Source organism: Sphaerodactylus townsendi, linkage group LG07, assembly GCF_021028975.2.
Source record: "Sphaerodactylus townsendi isolate TG3544 linkage group LG07, MPM_Stown_v2.3, whole genome shotgun sequence".
Taxonomy (NCBI): Eukaryota; Metazoa; Chordata; class Lepidosauria; order Squamata; family Sphaerodactylidae; genus Sphaerodactylus; species Sphaerodactylus townsendi.
This window is the reverse complement of record NC_059431.1, coordinates 58,179,524-58,197,070: the sequence shown is the minus strand read 5'-3', so window position 1 is coordinate 58,197,070 and position 17,547 is coordinate 58,179,524. Positions and strand designations below refer to the sequence as shown.

At 39.1% G+C, this 17,547-nt stretch overlaps 1 protein-coding gene across 2 annotated transcripts in view; it reads right to left on the bottom strand.

Moving 5' to 3' along the window:
* The window catches only part of DMXL1 (Dmx like 1), a 122,602-nt gene that overhangs the window by 1,698 nt on the left and 103,357 nt on the right, over window positions 1–17,547 (bottom strand). For both annotated transcript variants that reach the window (XM_048503688.1, XM_048503687.1), the window contains 6 exons: window positions 13,433–13,493; window positions 11,364–11,491; window positions 9,202–9,294; window positions 7,480–7,571; window positions 3,489–3,541; window positions 139–356 (listed from right to left, as the gene is read on the bottom strand). In XM_048503688.1, coding sequence (XP_048359645.1) covers window positions 139–356; window positions 3,489–3,541; window positions 7,480–7,571; window positions 9,202–9,294; window positions 11,364–11,491; window positions 13,433–13,493 — 645 coding nt within the window. The remainder of the gene's footprint in view (window positions 1–138; window positions 357–3,488; window positions 3,542–7,479; window positions 7,572–9,201; window positions 9,295–11,363; window positions 11,492–13,432; window positions 13,494–17,547) is intronic.

The following is a 17,547-nucleotide window of genomic DNA, read 5'->3' as shown; positions in this document are numbered from 1 at the left end:
CTATTAAAATAAGTTCATGAACTTCAAAATTCACATAATGAAGAAACAGCAAAATGTAGGATGCTACACCCACTAGACCTGGGTGGAACTGCTGTAACGTACAGGGGGGAAAATACAAATAACTAAATGAAACATTACCTTTATATTTCCTTCAGCAGACCCTGTGACAAAATAGTCTTCTGTTGGATCCACAGCAATTGCTTTAACTGGAGAATCATGACTCTGGAAAAGCTGTCGTTGTTGCTTTTGACGAAGATCAATTATACAGGTATAGCCTTTTTTGCCCCCAGATATTAACAGCTGATGTTTGGAAGCATATGCTAAGACAGTTGCTCCAGTATCATGACAGATAAAAGCTGAAATTGAAACCAAGAAAATTAGAGAACACAAGATGGAAATGGCGAAGACTTTTGGGCAAGTGAAGTCTTCTTTCCCTTTCCCATCAGACACTGCATCTCCCCCTTTTACCTTACCTTCCTCTGCTCTGGCTCAACATCCATTCTCTATCTCCGCAAGGAGCCTAAAGACTGTGGCCTAAGGGCCCCCCGGCATCTGGACATGGCCCACCCACCCTAGCAGAGGGAGAGGAAGGGTGGCATGCAAGGGAAAGGGAGGGAGTAAGGGGTGGCATGCAAGGGAGGGGGAGGGGACCCGGCATCTGGACATGGCCCACCCACCCTAGCAGAGGGAGAGGAAGGGTGGCATGCAAGGGAAAGGGAGGGAGTAAGGGGTGGCATGCAAGGGAGGGGGAGGGGGCTTGGCATCTGGACATGGCCCACCCACCCTAGCAGAGGAAGAGGAAGGGTGGCATGCAAGGGAAGGGAGAAAGGGGTGGCATGCAAGGGAGGGGGTAGGCCCCTCTTGCCACAAGTGACCTTTCTTTCCCACTGTTCTGGTTCCACTTTTCCTCTCCATCTCTCTTTTTTTCATGAAATCTGAGTTGGCAAAATAACCCCCATATTATATCACTGGCCCCTGCTGCATCAATTAAAACCTTCTCTGGACTTTATAGTCCTTTATAAAGGATCAGGTGAAAATCTAACCACTCAAAGTTTTAAAAAGGGCCCACTTGCAATTTCCAAAGAAGATTTTAAGTGAGGGGGCTCAGCAACCTTATTTGGGGTTGCCTAGCAATCCACAATAGCTGGTAAAAATCCTGAGATTACCTGATGATCTCATCTGCAATTCTGAATTGCTAGTCAATGCCATACAACACTGACAAGACCGCCTGTGCCACACAGAATGCTCTATGGAACTGCTCAAAGGCTAAGGGGCCTACTTCCAAGCACTGGGTGAAACAACATTCACCCTATGTTTGGTAAAGGGCCCTATCAGCAACTTCTATAGAACACTGTATCCAAGACAAGAGGTCTCTGTCATGATGAACTAAGTTATCTAGCAACCTCAACATGACAGCTGGCATCTCATAATACTCACTTTATTTTTTAATTTGCAGTTCCTATGGGTTTGTTTTTTAAAAAGAGTTTTGCAGATTTGCAAAAAAATTCTTCTCAAGCCTTGGGTGGCTGCATTTTGTGAAATGTTTGATTTACACACTGGGGTTATGCATGGCAATTAGGTATCACTTCAAGTGGGGGTTCACTACCAACAAGGATTTATAGAGGGAGTATCTCATTTCCCCCTCCCCCTTATTTCTCTTTCCTATTTCTGCTTTCATCCCCCTTATACTGTTTACCTTGGAAAACTATGGCTGCTTTGTACACTACCAGCCACTGGGCCAGGCATAGTTGAATGCTACCACACACTTGGCCCAAATCTGACATGGGGAACTTACAAGAACTTGTGGAAACACTTCACTTTCCCATGTAACCCCTGCACCCATTCTTTTATTTCTTTTGGCCGCCCTCCTTACTTCTGTCTTTCCCTCCCTCCCACCAACCTACCTTTAATCTGCCCCGCCATCTTCAACAATAGTTATTATTTACTTCATTTTTATCCCACCTTTCTTCACAACTACTCAAAAGGTTTACATAGTTCTGCTCTCCACCGCTTTGTCCTCACAGAGATGTTAAGCTGAGAATATGCGACTGGCCCAAGATCATGCAGTGAGTTTCCATGGTAGAGTGGGGATTAGAAGTTGGGTCTTCTAGAACCTAGTGTGCAACTGTAACCATTATAATTACCTGGTTTTTGTGAGGGGAGTTGTTGTTGAAAGTAGCAAGCAGCCAAGCCTGGGTGAGTCATGCAAGTCATGAGGTATCAAACTGTTCTGTGATTGCTGCCAGGCATGGACCTGATTAGTCCTCCCTCAAAGGACAAAACACCCATGGAAAGGGCACCGCCCCTCCCCCCAGCGGCCTTTTACTGACAGAAACTGCTTGACCTCAGCCAATACTTCTGTAGTTACCTAACAAACATCACAACTACCACACAGACAGAGAGTGGATTCATTTCTTAAAGCTATAGGAACTGGTTCTATTATTTATGGAGGGTTAATGTTTAGATTTCTGTATTTATGTTTAGATTTCAGATTTTTCTGTAAACCTTGGGTGTTTTCTCGGGTTTGTAGAACGATCTGTCTTGTCTGTTCATGGCTACAATCTCTTGATTTACATATCCTCAGATCTAGCCATGTTATTGATATTTAATTTTCCTCAGTTGTATATATTGAATAGGAGATGGCATATTAAACAAAACCATTTTGCCTAAAGCTAGGTAAGGTCAGATGTCTGGTAGAGGTTTGCCAAAATAATCCAATACTAAAACTATCAATAACAGAGTACAATTCACTGACTTGTTTTTTCTTTTTCACATCTCCCCTTTATAAGACCTCATAACTGAAGCCAACACTTTTGATACTCTCTTGAACTTAAGAAACGTCTCAAACATATTTAACATATGGATGTTTTCATTCAATTAGAATGTATTCAGTGTTTATGCAGTACTAGTGAGACTATTTTATAGCATTTCGTTCCAGTTCACAGAACTGTAAATACAGCTCTTCTTCCAGAAAGCTGTAGAAGTAATCAATTATGTGTTGGGGGGATGGGTAGAAACAAGAGGGCTTTGTGAGTTTTATAGTTTCCCTTTACACTGCTATGAAGAAGAGACACCACACATGACAGCAGGATACTTAAAAGGTAGTTGCTGGATCTTCCCACCCTACACATCAGGTTTTTGTACTTGTTGTGCAACATATCCATGTGGAAAATATCTTCTCCATTAAAATAAAAGATAAAAATGAAATATTTTAAAATCAGTTTTACTCAACTGCTGAGAATTTTCCTTATAGGAGGCTGTTCACTAATACTGGCACAACTATTCCCTTCATACTGATCAATTATGCTGACTGCATATATGATAGGTAGTAGTTTATTAAGACAAACCAAAGGGGGGGAAAGGGGCAAGATCTTTGTTTCTCACAAAGTTAATGAACAATGTAGGCAACCATCTCAGAACAATCAGCACAATTTAAAAAATATGACAATTTTAGCTGTATATACTCTGGCTCGTACATTTAAACTTACCATGCACTAAGCTACTAGAAGGTGCAACCAAAGTATCCCACAGGCAAATATTTCTGAAAAAAACATAACAAGTAATTAAGGAGGTTATTTCTCATAATCACTAGCTTTAAACAATCTCATACAAAATGTGGATTGAATTACCAACACATTATGAATCACCACAATTAAATAACTGAGAATAAATGCTCTCCCGATTAACTACCGTATATACTCGCGTATAAGTTTACTTTTCCAGCACATTTTTGTGCCAAAAAAACCCTCCTTGACTTCTACGCGAGCCACCCACTGCCGCCGCTGCCCCCCTCACACAGTCACTCATCTTTTCCTTTCCCCGCTTTTTCTTTCCCCGCAAGCTCTTAAGCAATCTTTGGAGCATTGCCCTTTTAAGAAAGATAGAGACAGGCTGCCTGGAGCGGCAGCTTCCCTGAAACAGAGCCTGCAGAGCCTGCGGGGAAGGAAAAAGATGACTGAGTAAGTGAGGGGTGGCGGCGGGAAGGTGCAACCAAAATATCCTACAGGCAAATCTGCTTTTTGAGTGTTCTTGCTTGCAAGCAAGGAAACCCCAAAAGCAGGCGAATGCTCTGTCTGGCTGCCTACATTGTTCATTGCAAGCAAGGAAATGCCAGAGCAGCCAAGGGCTGGGGCTGCTGTGGGGATCCAGGAGGCGGCGGGGGGGGGGGGATCTGGTGGCTCTTCCCTGCCCCCGCCTGCTTTGGCGTTACCACCCTAGACTTATACATGAGTCAATAAATTTTCCCAGTTTTGGTGGTAAAATTAGGTGCCTCGACTTATACACGGGTCGACTTATACACGAGTATATACGATATATTTCCATAGTTCAATATTATTATAAAGAGATAACAACAAGAATTACTCCAGTTCTGGCTATTTAGATAGGTTGACCTAGTTCAGTGGTGAATTCAGAATGGTTACAATGAACCTCTGGCAGCTTGAAAGCTTATACCTTGAAAACTTTGTTGGTCTCTAATGTGCTAATGCAGTGATGGCGAACCTTTTTGAGACCGAGTGCCCAAATTGCAACCCAAACCCCACTTATTTATCGCAAAGTGCCAACCTGGCAATTTAACCTGAATGCTGAGGTTTTAGTTTAGAAAAAAAACGGTTGGCTCCCTCTTCCTCTGCCCCACCTGCTCGAGCAGGGACCACCCTGCTCTAGCCTCCAGCAAGCCCCGTGCGCACCGGTCTGTCCCTCTCTAGCATCTCTGCCTCCACTGCGCCCCACCCTCGGGCAGCAGCCACCCAGAGCACAGGCACCAGGCCCGCCAGCCGAATCCTTCCTTCTCAGCATGATGCGTGCACGTCGTGCTCAGTGGCCCAGGCCAGCCTAGATGTGTGTGTGAGGAGTGTGTCATTTTTCGCCCCCCACATGATGAACTCTGTGTGCGTGTGCCCACAGAGAGGGCTCCGAGTGCCACCTCTGGCACCCGTGCCATAGGTTCGCCATCACTGTGCTAATGGATTCAAATCTAATTGTTCTACTGCAGAGCAAAACAGGTACCCTCTGAAACTTATGCATAATGGTGACAGACACTATTTTCAAACATGTGTCTGCCCAAATATGGAAATTGGATTTAAAATCCTAAATGGAGTTAAACATTTCATGTGTGGCATTTTTATTCATGCAGTCTATCACTATGAGAGCCTACCACTAATACTGGAAATAAGCCTGGTTGGGAGAGAAGTACAAGGGTCTCTAGAGAGAAAAGTCCTTGAGGGCAGGAGAGACAGCTCAGCATCTTACATGCCTATTTTGAATTATAAATCACATCCTAAAGCCACTCCACAGGAACAACAGTGGTAGACTGCTGTCTGACACAAAACTACTACATCTCATATAGTGTGCAACATTACATTTTCCTCATTCACTGCTATTCAGACTAAAGAGCTGAAGTATTGTGATACCCAGGTAAATACAAACATTTACTAAAAATTATAAAAACAGATAAGTTATTTATCAGAGTAATGATTTCCTGAGCAACCTCTTCAGGCATAACCCAAAGAAATACAAGACTAGAAAGACATATTCTACATTTTCTCCCCCATTCCCCAACAGGAATTCTTTACCCTGACCAAAAGTTGGTTTTAAGTCAGGATGGCTCCAGACAGCTCTGCAAAATTGGCAGTCAAGGCTCTCTCCCCCCCTCTCTCTCTTTTAAAATGAATTAGCAACCTGATGTTGATGAAGTGGTATTAAAGGAATGGGACATTTAACCTGTTGTCCCTCTGATACTTCCTTTCCTCTGCAGATGATTAGGTCAAACAGAGGAAGAACATGACAAGCATAGCTCTATAACTACCAGTTGATAGCTAACTGCAGATTCTGGTAGAGAGATGGGGAGATCCATGATGAACAATAGCACACAAGCCCTTCCATCAGAGCCACTTCTGAAATGTTCTAAACAGTTGCATAGGGCAATTAATTCATTGGGGGGAAAGTGGGATACCTTAATCACAGATCTCTCATGCCATACTTTAACTATCACAGCAGCATCAAAAAACAATTTCAAGTGTAATAAAACTTGGCTATTACTACGGAACAAGAAATGACAAAAGCCATTTGTATTTTCCAATGGACTTGGCTGGATTGCAGTCACAGCAAGTAATGAAATTTAAGATATGTTACTGGCAGCTAGAAGTCAGGAGAGCCTCTCCAGAAAACAAATGTAAAACTTTGGAGCATTCCCCTTCCTAGATAGTGGAAACAACTGCCAAAACATATTTGAACAGCTTATCCGTCAGCTGACAAATGTACAGGCCAAAAGCCTTACAAATTGCAAATGATCTGCAATTTGCCTTTTACTCTGTGTACTAAAGGACTGAACTATTTTCAGAGCTATGAAACTCTGCTTCCCACATCTTCCAGAAGTTTCTTCACATTTGCAGCATGAACGTCAGGCACTTTGGAGAGCACAGAAGAGGGTCGAGGATTGCACCAAAGCAACACAAGAACGGAAGCTAATGGTCTGCATTTGCAACTAACAGTAGTGAAAAAATGGAGGCTATGGATGAGAGGAACATTTATGTTAGCAGGAGAGCAAGGAATTCCATTTGGGAAATGTGGAAGAGGGCTCAGATATTGAGAGCTGCTGGGGTATTGGTCTGGGCAGAGGGAGATGGTGTAATTTGCACTAGTGGTTCTGCAAGATGTACAAGATGTAGAAATGTGTGCAATGGGAATTAGTTGGCAAGTGGTACTGAAGTATGAAAAATTTATAAACAAATTATAATCAATAACCAATAAATAGAAACAATAGCAACATTCAAAAAAAAAGAAGGCAGTAGAGGTGAAATTCTTCCTCTTCTCCCTCCACTGTAATTAGAGTCTCCAAAGTTAGAGAAAAGAAGAAGCAATTTCACCAGAGCCCTATCCTAAAGCACCCCTCTATCACATATAATTTTTTGTCCAGGCAGATTCCATTACTCCAGGCATCGTCTTTCTGGAGCTAAAAGACTGGGCGTTATGTAGGGAAAATACAGTTCTGCTGAGGCCTTCTATTGGTAGTTGTTTGGGTGCAACCCTAAATCATTGTTGCGTACTTTCTATCTGAATGCACTTCAGTGAATGCAGAAGAAACTGAGGATAACTATTTATTTATTTACTTTACTTATATTCTGCCTTTACTTATATTCTGACCTAATTGGGATCAATCTCCTCTCATCCATTTTATCCTCACGATAACCCTGTGAGGTAGGTTAAGTTGAGGGTATGTGGTTAGTGCAAGCTTCTATGGCACAGATGGGGATTCAAACCTGCATTTTCAAGTTCCTAGTCCAACACTGCACAAAGGTTTAACTTCTCCTTTTTTACACAGCCCTTAGTTCTGTTGTACAAGCAAATAGATGAAGTAGAAATATAAAATCATTACATAAGTTATTTTTAAAAATCAAAGTGATAAATCATTCAATAACTACACAGTAATTTTCTCAAATATACCACCTTTACCACTATCATCTTAAAAAGTTTTAGTACCTGTTGTCAGTAGATTGCCCAGCAGTGGCTATCAAAGATGAAGAACTGATGAAAACAAAATCGTTGGCTGTTTTGTTATGGCATTGCCAAGTCTGAAAAGTTACAATGAAAAATTAGTAATTAAAGAATGGGCAAAAAGATGAACGCAAGATTTTATTTTATTGGTTTCATAAATAACTATTTAATAATAAATAAATAACTCTATAATCAGAAGTTTAGCAGCAAACTTTAGCTATCTAAAGAAGCCAAACAAAAGCGGGGAACCAAAGAGCTATTATAGGCAAGTCCATGGACTTTTGACTTTGTACAACAGCCACTAAAGATGTACCGTTATTTAAATTTGAAAGTAGATTCAGGTGTGATGTGGTTGGAGAACAGGTGTTACAAAAGCACAGTTCCACCTTGGTTGTAAGAGTTTATGATACTGCTTACTGAGTCAGGCCACAGGCCCTCACAGTTCAGTGCTGTTTATTCAGAATTACAGAGCAGTACAACTGGAGATGCCAAGCAATTCAATGTGTTACTTCAGACTAAATTTTCCAGTGGGAGAATGGAATTTCCCAACTCCCTCCTGACTGCAGGCCATTGATCTTCACAAAATGCTGCTCCCAGAGAACAACAGACACTGAGAGATGACAAGGACGGATTCTGCAGTGGGAAGGGTGAATCAGTGGAAACTGTCAAGTGAAATGCTTTACACAATGAGTGATTACAATGAGGAATATGCTGCCAGTAACAGGCACAGGCTCAGACAGCTTTAAAAGGGGATTAAACTGATTCATGGAGGATAAGTCTATTTGTGGCTATTAGTAATGGTGATAAAGGGAACCTCCACATTCAGAGATAGTAAGTATGTGAATACAAGTCCCAGGGGACAAGGAAAAAGCTTTAGTTTCTATGCCCTGTTGTCGGACCTCCAGAGGAACTAATTTGCCATTGTGTGAGACATAATGCTGGACTAGATGAACCACTTGTCTGAGACAGTAGGTGTCTTCTTATGTTCAGCCCAAAGTCTACTCCTGTGCCATACCTCTTCTGCACAGTGTTCAGAAAGTAATTGTGCAGTTCTTTGGCTCATGACAGAATCAAAATTTGTTGAAAATGTACAATATTTTAAGTGAATATCTCCAGCAGTAAAATATACCTGTTTATAGATACTTTGGGCTCATTTGTACTACTGAAAATGAAAAGATTATACATACAGCTTCACAATCTCTCAGCATTTTTCAACCAATTATGTAGTAACCAACAGTAAAGCCCATTGTACGAACAAATACAATGGACTCTGGAAAACTAACAGCACCCATCAAGGGGGTCAACCCCTTCTGTCTTTCCTCCCCCCCTTGGCCCTGTGTCACCAGCTCCCTCCTCATCCTCTTCTCATATGTCTGCATCAACATGCAAGGGTTAATGGTGGCACCAGTGTTTATATTTTTTATCTGTTCTGTGCAAGCCATGTGAGTGTGATGATTGGCTGGAAGTGAGTCATCATCACTAAGTTTAGCCTTTTATATGACAGCAGAAGAAATTTAAGGCCATATAAGCAGTACCTAAAAGTACCTGTATAAGTAGGGCACCTTCATTATATTCCATTTTCCAGCTAAGGTTTGGCTCCCAAAGCAGCTTCCAGTCATCAAAATATGAATATAGATACCATAGCTAGAACACATCAACACTAAAAAAGCTTTATAATTAAAGAACAACATTCCTTTTCTAGCTTACCAAATATGGTTTGGGTGTGTTTCCAGTATGTAAGCAACTTTTCCAGTTTGTCTGATACAGACTTATAGATCCATCAGCATCAACAATCCCAAACTGCAGGGTTTGAAAAATAGTGTTATTTCATAAACAAAAAACACTATGTATATGCAGGGATAATAACCTGCATTAGAAAAAATGGCCTTACGCTTTCATATTTAACATATGCAAACACATAAAGCAAAAGCATCACTTCCATGTTAGGTAATCATTATCCATGCACCTCTCTTCTATCAGTGGAGCTTTCAATGACATTGAAGTGAATGTGAAGCTCTCAATATGCTTCAGATTTCATTACATATCAGATGAAACAGACAATAACAAACTGCTTTATTTGCACCAAAAATGTTATCAACATGTTTTATTTTCAAGTTCCTAATCTACTTCTCTCCTACATAAAAATCCACTGATTTCTACAGATAGAATAATTTTTGTTTCTAGTGTTCTGTTCGAAATATTATATTTGTATTCCATTAGAAGTATTGGCATTTAAAATACTCATTTGTTCTTGTGGTACGTTAGAGAATCCTTAAGACCAGTTGCTATCTTCTGACCTGAAAAAGTTATATGCCAAATGTTTGCATCTACTGCCACAATCTAAACATACACCTAAACTTAGCAGGAAAATAAGGTTGCACTGATCTTTAATTTGTTCATTAAGTAGTCTTCTGTGTAGGCACACAGGTAAATGCAATCCTGTTTTCATTGTTGTGGCTTCTGTGCAGTCCCACAAAGCAAGCTCACAAAGTTAAGGAGGTGGATGAGATGCTCTCAAAGGAAAAAAAAACCATGGAGGAGTATTCCATATTGACATCCCCCCAGAACTGTCTCATAATGGACCAGGAAGTCAAGCATATATTTGATAAAGGATTGTGGCAGAAGGCTAACATCAGCTAATAATTAGAGTTTGAACGTCAAACACTTTGTCCCCTGGTCAAATAATTTTAATCCAACTTTAAAATCATTACATCAAGCCTTTAATATTATAGACTTCAGAGAATAATCTTCAGAGAATATTTAGACTTCAGAGAATATTATAGACTTCAGAGAATAATCAGAACTGCAGAAAAAAACAATTGCTGCTAACTTGCCTTCCATTGAGGACCTGTATACTGCACGGGTCAAAAAAAGGGCTGTGAAAATATTTACTGACCCCTCGCATCCTGGACATAAACTGTTTCAACTCTTACCCTCTAAACGTCGCTACAGAGCACTGCACACCAAGACAACTAGACATAAGAACAGTTTTTTCCCGAATGCCATCACTCTGTTAAACAAATAATTCCCTCGATAATGTTAAACTATTTATTATATACTTATTATATAATTACTGCACTACTTTTTTCATCATTCCTATTACCCATCTCCTCCCACTTATGACTGTATGACTATAGCCTGTGCTGACATTTTATTACATTTTATTTTATTTTATGATTTTACATTTTATGTTTTCATTACTACTGATTGTTTCCTGATTGCTTACTAGACCTATATGACAATCATTAAGTGCTGTACCTTATGATTAAGTGCTGTACCTTATGATTCTTGACAAATGTATTTTTCTTTTATGTACACTGAGAGCATATGCACCGGAGACAAATTCCTTGTGTGTCCAATCACACTTGGCCAATAAAGATTCTATTCTATTCTATTCTATTCTAAAATATGCCCCCATTAGGACACACATCCAGGCTTCTGGCCTCAGAACTGACAGAAATAGGGTGAGAGAGAGAGTCCTTCAGTCAGTCAAGCTGCAGCCAAAGCCTTAGAAAAGAGCCATTCTGAATAAAAGGCTTTATCAGGCAACAACTCCAAATTTTTTACCTCAGAGTTGATGCAGTCAAGGAGGGGGAATGCGCCTTTATTCAGACTGATAACAGCCAAAGCCTTTGAAAAGAACCATTGAATCCGAGGCTCTGTCAGAATATATCTGGGCGGTGGGATGATACAGCTGGTAACAAATCATTGAATTAAAGCATATTTACATACACATATATAAAACATAAATTATCTTTAACAGCTGTTTGTTATTTGACTTTACAACACAGCACAATTATGTGATCTGTACAAGTCCAGTGACAATGGAACAAACCAACTTTTATTTTTAAGAGATTAAGGTGCATTACCTTATTGCCCTGATAATTGAATCTAATTCGTGTAATCCTAGAGTTGCCACCAGACCGAAAACATGTAATTTGCTGAGAATGGCCCCACTCAAACATTCTCACACTACCATCCTGAGCACCTGTCAAATCTGCAAAACAAAAAAGAAACAACAATAATGTATTTAAGTAGTAGGCTAGCCAACAAATGGCTGCCTGAGGATCATAGTTGGCACACAGGGAAATATGGAAGGTGAGGGCCCTTCAAATATATGGGTCCAGGACATGAAGTGTTTTAAGGGTCATAATCAATGCTTTAATTGAACTTGGAAACAGACTAGCAACCAGTGCAGCTGTTTTAAAACAGGTAGTGTATGGGCATTTGGACTGCCACATTCTGAACCAATTGTAGCTTCTGGTCTTGAAGAGCAACTCCACACACAGCACACTGCAGTAATCCACCCGTGAGGTTACAGAAGTATGGATCAGCAGCATGTCCAGATTTGCTGAGTCTCGGTAATAAGAGAGTTGGTAAACCAACTGTCACTGACAGAAGGTTTCCTGGTTATCATGCCAATGTGCTTCTCAAACAGTAAAGAAGGGTCCATGAGAACTCCCAATTCCTTAACCTGCTCTGAAAAAGCTCTCACTCCTTTCAGGACAAGTAGCTTTAGTACCTCTAGAATGTGAGCCTTCTCAATCAGCATTACCTCTGTCTTATCTGGATTAAGCTTCAGATTGTTCTGCCTTAGCCACTTGAACACAATTTCAAAGCACCAGTTTAAAACCAAGATGGACACATCTGGAGGCTTGGTTAATGAGATGTATAGCTGGGTGTCATCTGTGTATTGATAACACCCAATGCCAAAGAACTGGACAAACTTTTTTTAAAAAAAACATAATTTACATTATTTATACTATATAAATACCTTTCTTACAAGGATTAAAAATGAATTATGCATAGTGAGTCACTTCAGTCACAAAAATAGGACAATCAATAACTAATGCATTAGGATTTTAGAAGTCTGGAAACCAGAAACCACCAAAAAGAATTGAACCATGGCATAAGCATTCTGCTTATAACACATTAAGCTGTACAGAAATTACACTCCACTTACAAAAAATTTAACACAGCTGTATAGGCAAATCTTTAATCATTTATCCAAGCAAGATTGTAATTTGATTCAGCTGCCTCATAAAATTAAAGCGCATGGTTGAAATAATAGAACCCTGTGGCACTATACAAAACGAATCCCACCTAGCTGAATCTGCACATTGTAGACAAGAACCTAACATTTCCCACTGCGTTTTTCCCTCGTGCATCTTAAGATGGATGGAAGACAGAATAATAGGAATGAAGTAGCACTTCACCGTATCAGTGAAATCATATTACACCTTTTATTTTATCAGAACAATCTTTATAAACAAGCCTTGCACCATAGATTTAATTTAGAATAATATTCAATGGTGAAACCTCTATGCTACCTTCATCTTAAAAGTAGTTCAATATTTGTAATAATTTCATCAAATATTTCTAATGTCAGCCAATAATTTTTTCTTACCATTCCATCAGTTTAACAAGTGTGACCAGGTTCCATTATGGCCACATTTCTTTGTCTTTTCAATGGGTATGCAAGATTATTTTATTTCAATTGGATATTTGACTAAATACAATTATTGATGTAATAATTATAATGGTTGAGTTGTCCTGAATGACAGATGATGGAAATTGTTGTGAAGTATTTTTTGTCTTAATAGTTTTAAATCTCACTTCAAATGTCTGTGGGTGTAGAAAGGGAATTTTCCTGATTCCCTGAGCATGCAGAAATTCTAGGCAAGTCTAAGCCAATGTAATTTATTGTTGCTCAGTGTATTTTTCATAGTATTTGTGGTAACTTCATCAAAACATTGGAGGAATCAGGGCATTAAAAATAAATAAATACAACAAACGCAATAATTCAATAATTATTTTTATTCTATGTTTATACTTACTTTATTAGATGTACATCCCACCCAATTCCCAGTCAAAATTGGATGCAGGGCAAGAATACCATAATGTAAACAATAATACAGCCTGAAAGTATCTAACTTACAATAAGGCAGAGTTGGGTGGGAAGCCATTCTTCGGACATTATTGATAGCCTTCTTGATCATCTGTTCAACATACAAAGTGTAATTAAAATTTAAAAATAAAGATGTAAAATTGCTTAGAAGTTTATTATAGACTTGGTGATACAAAATGAGAATCCTATTAGGTTTGCTTTCCTTTGTGAATTTGGAGCTGAAATATGGATGAAAGTCAATAACATCTTTCTCTCAGCATTAATATATATTTAATAGCAGAAGTTAACACTTTTGTTTCACAGTTTGGGTGATCTCAACAGAGATATTCTAGACTGCAATCTTACCTCTTTCCTTGCCAATTCCTTTCTGATTCTATTAAATCTATTGGAATATTCTGTCTATTGTGGGGTAAGAAAGACAGGCAGATGTGTGTAAGAGAGAGGCAAACAAACGTTTTCAAAACTTAAGTAGGAATTATGAAATTAGGTTGTGATAATCAATCACAGAAAATTCAGGTGTAAGTTATAGACATTAAATGGAACATGACTAATCTACCGGAAAGTACCGTATATACTCATGTATAAGTCGAATTTTTCAGCATATTTTTAATGCTGAAAAAGCTCCCCTTGACTTATATGCGGGTCATTAAAATTTTTGTGTGTTTTTACTTTGCCAGACAGCAGGGGGCGCAGTTTTTATGCTAGCGGCACCAAAATTTCAGGGTACCCTCAGAAGACACTCCTGATGATACCAGCCAAGTTTGGTAAAGTTTGGTTCAGGGAGTCCAAAGTTATGGACCCCCAAATGAGGTGCCCCCATTCCCCATTGTTTTCAATGGGAGCTATTAGTAGATGGGGCTACCCTTTTGAGGGTCCATAACTATGGACCCTCTGAACCAAACTTCACCAAACCTTGCTGGTCTCATCAGGAGAGTCTCTTTATGATACCAGCCAGGTTTGGTGAAGTTTGGGTCAGGGGATCCAAAGTTATTGACCCCCAAAGGGGATGCCCCATCCCCCATTGTTTACAATTGAAGCTAATAGTAGATTTTCCATTTCTGATAATATCCCTCTTAAAATCTAAGTTGGGTTACATTTGGACATACAGATGATGATGAGGAATCCAGTTTTGGAGGATTTTAACTCTTGTGTTTTAGCTTGGTTGCTGGTTGAGCTAAGGTTTTTGTACTTTTAAAGTTATTGTTGATACCATATTGTTCTTGTTGACCCTCTTTTCCACTTACAGAGCCAGTTTACTGTTTTTCTTTGAAATAAATATTCAAAAACATTTAACCTACTAATGCCTCAATTGATGTAATTTTATTGCCATCTATTTTTATTTTTGAAATTTACCAGCAGCTGCTGCATTTCCCACCCTCGACTTATACGCGAGTCAATAAGTTTTCCCAGTTTTTGGTGGTAAAATTAGGTGCCTCGACTTATATGCGGGTCGACTTATACATGAGTATATACGGTAGCTCTCAATGAGCACATATTCAACAGACATTGAAGAACTGAATTACAACTATGGGATATGAAAATAAAATATGTAGTTTTTAGATTTTTAAAAATTTAGATATACAGCAGGATGAAAGCATTTGTAATGTGTCTTACTTAAATATGCTAATACAGATTAGCTGAAGTTACGTGTGAATCAGATGGGAGAACCAGCATGGTGTAGTGGTTAAGATGTAGAACAAGGATCTGGGAAACCCAGGTTCAAAGCCCTACTCTGCCTACTCTTGCTGAGTGACCTTGGGTCACTCGCACTCTCAGCCTTGACCATAGCAAGCATTTGGATCCTCCAAGGAACACGAGGGTTATGATGTGGAGGCAGGCAATGGCAAATCACTTCTGCATATCTCTTGTCTTGAAAACCCTATGGGATTGCCAGAAGTCACTTGTGACTTGACAGCAAAACAACAACAACAACAAAAAGTATGACTCAAACGCTGAGAAATAAATACTGAGCAACAGCACACAATCTTTTATGCATAATATCAAGCTAATGTAAAACATGTCATTTCTACAACTACTGCTCAAACAGCTTCCATGACTAACAGCACAAATTTCACTGATAGTAAGTTTGAGTTCAGTGGTGTTTATTATTCAGAATATTTATATTCTTTCTACTTAGTTAAGTAATCATTACACACAGTTATATGTTATTCCTTCCTTTGTAACAATTCTGCTTTTGTTCAATGCCACGAACAGAAAAAAATAGCCAAATACTGAATGACAACTTCATGTAAAATTAATAAAGCTGGAAATACTAATAATGTAAAACAACAACAACAACAACAACAACAACAACAACAATAATGTAAAATAATGCAATATAATATTTTATTTTACTCATTTATACCCTGACTTTCTCCCAAATGAGGACCCAAAGTAGCTTACACATTCTCCTCTCCTCCATTTTATCCTCATAACAATCTTGTCAGATGCTAGGTTGAGAGACTGTGAGTAGTCCAAGATCACCCTGTGAGTTTCCATGGCATTAGCAGGAATTCAAACCCAGGTCTCCCAGATCCTAACCAAAACTCTTAACCACTGCACCATACTGGGTCTCAATAATAAAGCGAGAAAAAGTAATAAAGCTGGAAAATAGAGGTAGATTTTGAAAGAGAAAAAAACTGACAGGGAAACTAATGGTCATGGTTGGAATAATGTATGGTGACAAACTACTCAAGATTGTGTTTGATAAGCCCCAACAACAACCTGCTTCAGTCAGAACAAGAGCACACAGAAATTCACACAGGGTCTGTGACCTGTGATAGCAGAGACACATGACCAGTTGAACCAATGAAAACCTGCACACGGAATTCTATTGAAGTACATGCACAATGAAGCAGAGTTAATTTAACAGAGCACGATTGTAGTTTAAATGTAGTTTAAATCCCCCCCAATAACATAGACAACATCATTTAATTAAAAAAATTGTCATATGCTGTTCACAGAAATATCAGGAATATTTTTTATAACTAGAAGTGCTTATTTCTACATCAAAGTTCAATTATAAAGTATAATATCTACAAATTGAACTTCAAGTATAAGCACATCTCCTTCATTTATTATATTGTGGTGCCTTACTGTGTCACCATAAATCAGCTGTGACTTGACTGCACTTTCCTTCACCACTATCCAAATGGTAAATGCAGCCTTATTCCCACAGTGTAAGGATCTGGTACATCAGTTAATAATTAAGACTCAGGAATATTTATAGAGCTTTATTGAACTGTGTCAGGTCCCAAGTTTCAAGAAGCCAGAGCTGACGCTCTGCCTTCTCCACCCAGTATATATCTTCAAACATTACCCCTTCAAGTACTCCCCCCTCCCAACCATTCCCACAATAGTTCGCATAAGGAAAGACAGTGTGAATGCAACATTGTTATGACTAAGCCAAGGTTGTAAGAGACATCCTCCCTTTCTCCAGGGAGCTGGAGAGATGGGGGGAAGGTTTGCCTAATTCTCTAGTCGCAAGCAGCTATAGAAAACAACCGGGCCTGCAGGTGTGGCCTTGGCCCCAGGCTTGAGATGCCAGGCCTAGCGGGAGCTAGACCTGACACACAGAAACATTCAAATGGCATTCTCAGCTCTCAACTTCATGCATCGCATCATGGCAAACATGCACATTTTCTCCATTTAGGGAATTTATCTCAGAAAACAAAATATTGCTAGTAAGAACTCACAGTAACAAAGCATATTACCATCCAAGAAACTGATCTTTTTACTGAGTATATTTGTGGCAATCAAGGTGAAATTATTTTTTTTCATTAAAAGTATCTGTGTGGGAATTTGGAGTACATAATTTTATTTATACTGCATGCAAATGCAAAAATGATGTAATGGATAAAAGAAGCTATATGCCATTGCACCTAAAAGTATTATTTACATTAATTTTTCCAAAGATTTTACATGTACTAAAGTAAGTCTCTACTGTGTATCAACTTTATTTATTCTTCTTGTTTTACCTCTAACATAAATAACTTATCAATTTTTCTATAATCAGAAAATAAAGCATACTATTATCGCTATCACCACCATCACCACAATTATTTCTACAACATATCTAATGCCAAAGTCACAGTCTATACAAATTGGATTTTACATGTTTTCCAAACAAAGGATTCAGTTTGAAA